This window comes from Aptenodytes forsteri, unplaced genomic scaffold, assembly GCF_000699145.1.
Source record: "Aptenodytes forsteri isolate BGI_AS27 unplaced genomic scaffold, ASM69914v1 Scaffold820, whole genome shotgun sequence".
Classification (NCBI taxonomy): Eukaryota; Metazoa; Chordata; class Aves; order Sphenisciformes; family Spheniscidae; genus Aptenodytes; species Aptenodytes forsteri.
In genome coordinates this window covers 19,020-19,915 of record NW_008795383.1, presented here as the reverse complement: position 1 = coordinate 19,915, position 896 = coordinate 19,020, and the positions used below count along the sequence as shown (strand labels likewise).

Sequence of the window (896 nt, the reverse complement as noted above, 5' to 3'; positions counted from 1 at the left end):
CCGGCGGTGCCGGGGAGCCGTGCCGGTGGACCGCACGGCCCCGTGCCCACCGCAGCGGGTAGGGCAGGCAGGGAGGACAGGAGCTGCTCGGCCGTCCCTCCTCGCTGGCGCACCAGGGCTGCCCCAAGCCACGCAGTGACACGCTGGGACCAGGCGTCTCGTGGGGCTGGCCGGCGGCCACGCACCCCTGGCTCAGGGCTCACCTCTTTTTTCATGCCGGGAGGGCAGCTGGGCGTAGCTCGGGAGAGGAAGGAGGGGAAGTAGGTGTGCAGCGCCGTCTCCGGCTTCGCGCCGAACGCCAACACCTTCAGGCGAGGGTAGAGCCGCCGCAGCTGCTCCTGCAGGCTGAGGGGAGACGGCACCGGGGCTGCAGAGAGCGGCCAGCGAGGCGACCGGGGCGTTCGCCCCACGGTGCAGCCCGTGCTGGGGCGCAGCAGGGGGGGGGTGCCGGCATACCTGGGCGGCAGCGAGTTGTTGGGCATGAAGGCAAAGTCCAGAAGTGGGAAGAAGTCCTTAGGTCCGATCATACCGAAGCCTTTGGTCAGGTTCGGGTGCATCCTGCACAGCAGAAACAAGCCCCGTGAGCCGTGCAGACGTGCCGGCGGCCGACCGCAGCCCGGGAGGGAAGGGCTGCCCTCGCCCCGGCCGTTCCCCTTCAGCTGGACACACCGCTCGGGTACACACGGGCGGTTTCTGGCCACCACGGTTCTCCGCCCTCGCCGCTACTCAGAGACACCCTGCACAGACAGCAGGCAGCTCCGGGGCTCCAGGGGCCCTATCCCGTCCCGGCAGCAACCGGCCAGGCAGGACGGACGCAGGCAGCTGCCTCCGCACCCCTGGGACAAGGCAGGTGGCCTCAGGGGGCTGATGGGGACAGCCGCCCCCCTCCCCGGGCC

At 71.2% G+C, this 896-nt stretch overlaps 1 protein-coding gene across 1 annotated transcript in view; it reads right to left on the bottom strand.

Moving 5' to 3' along the window:
- TMEM214 (transmembrane protein 214) overlaps positions 1–896 on the bottom strand; it is a 13,391-nt gene that overhangs the window by 2,999 nt on the left and 9,496 nt on the right. Inside the window, exons 7-8 of the mRNA XM_019472440.1 lie at positions 457–558; positions 204–345 (exon numbers count right to left, since the gene is read on the bottom strand). Coding sequence (XP_019327985.1) covers positions 204–345; positions 457–558 — 244 coding nt within the window. The remainder of the gene's footprint in view (positions 1–203; positions 346–456; positions 559–896) is intronic.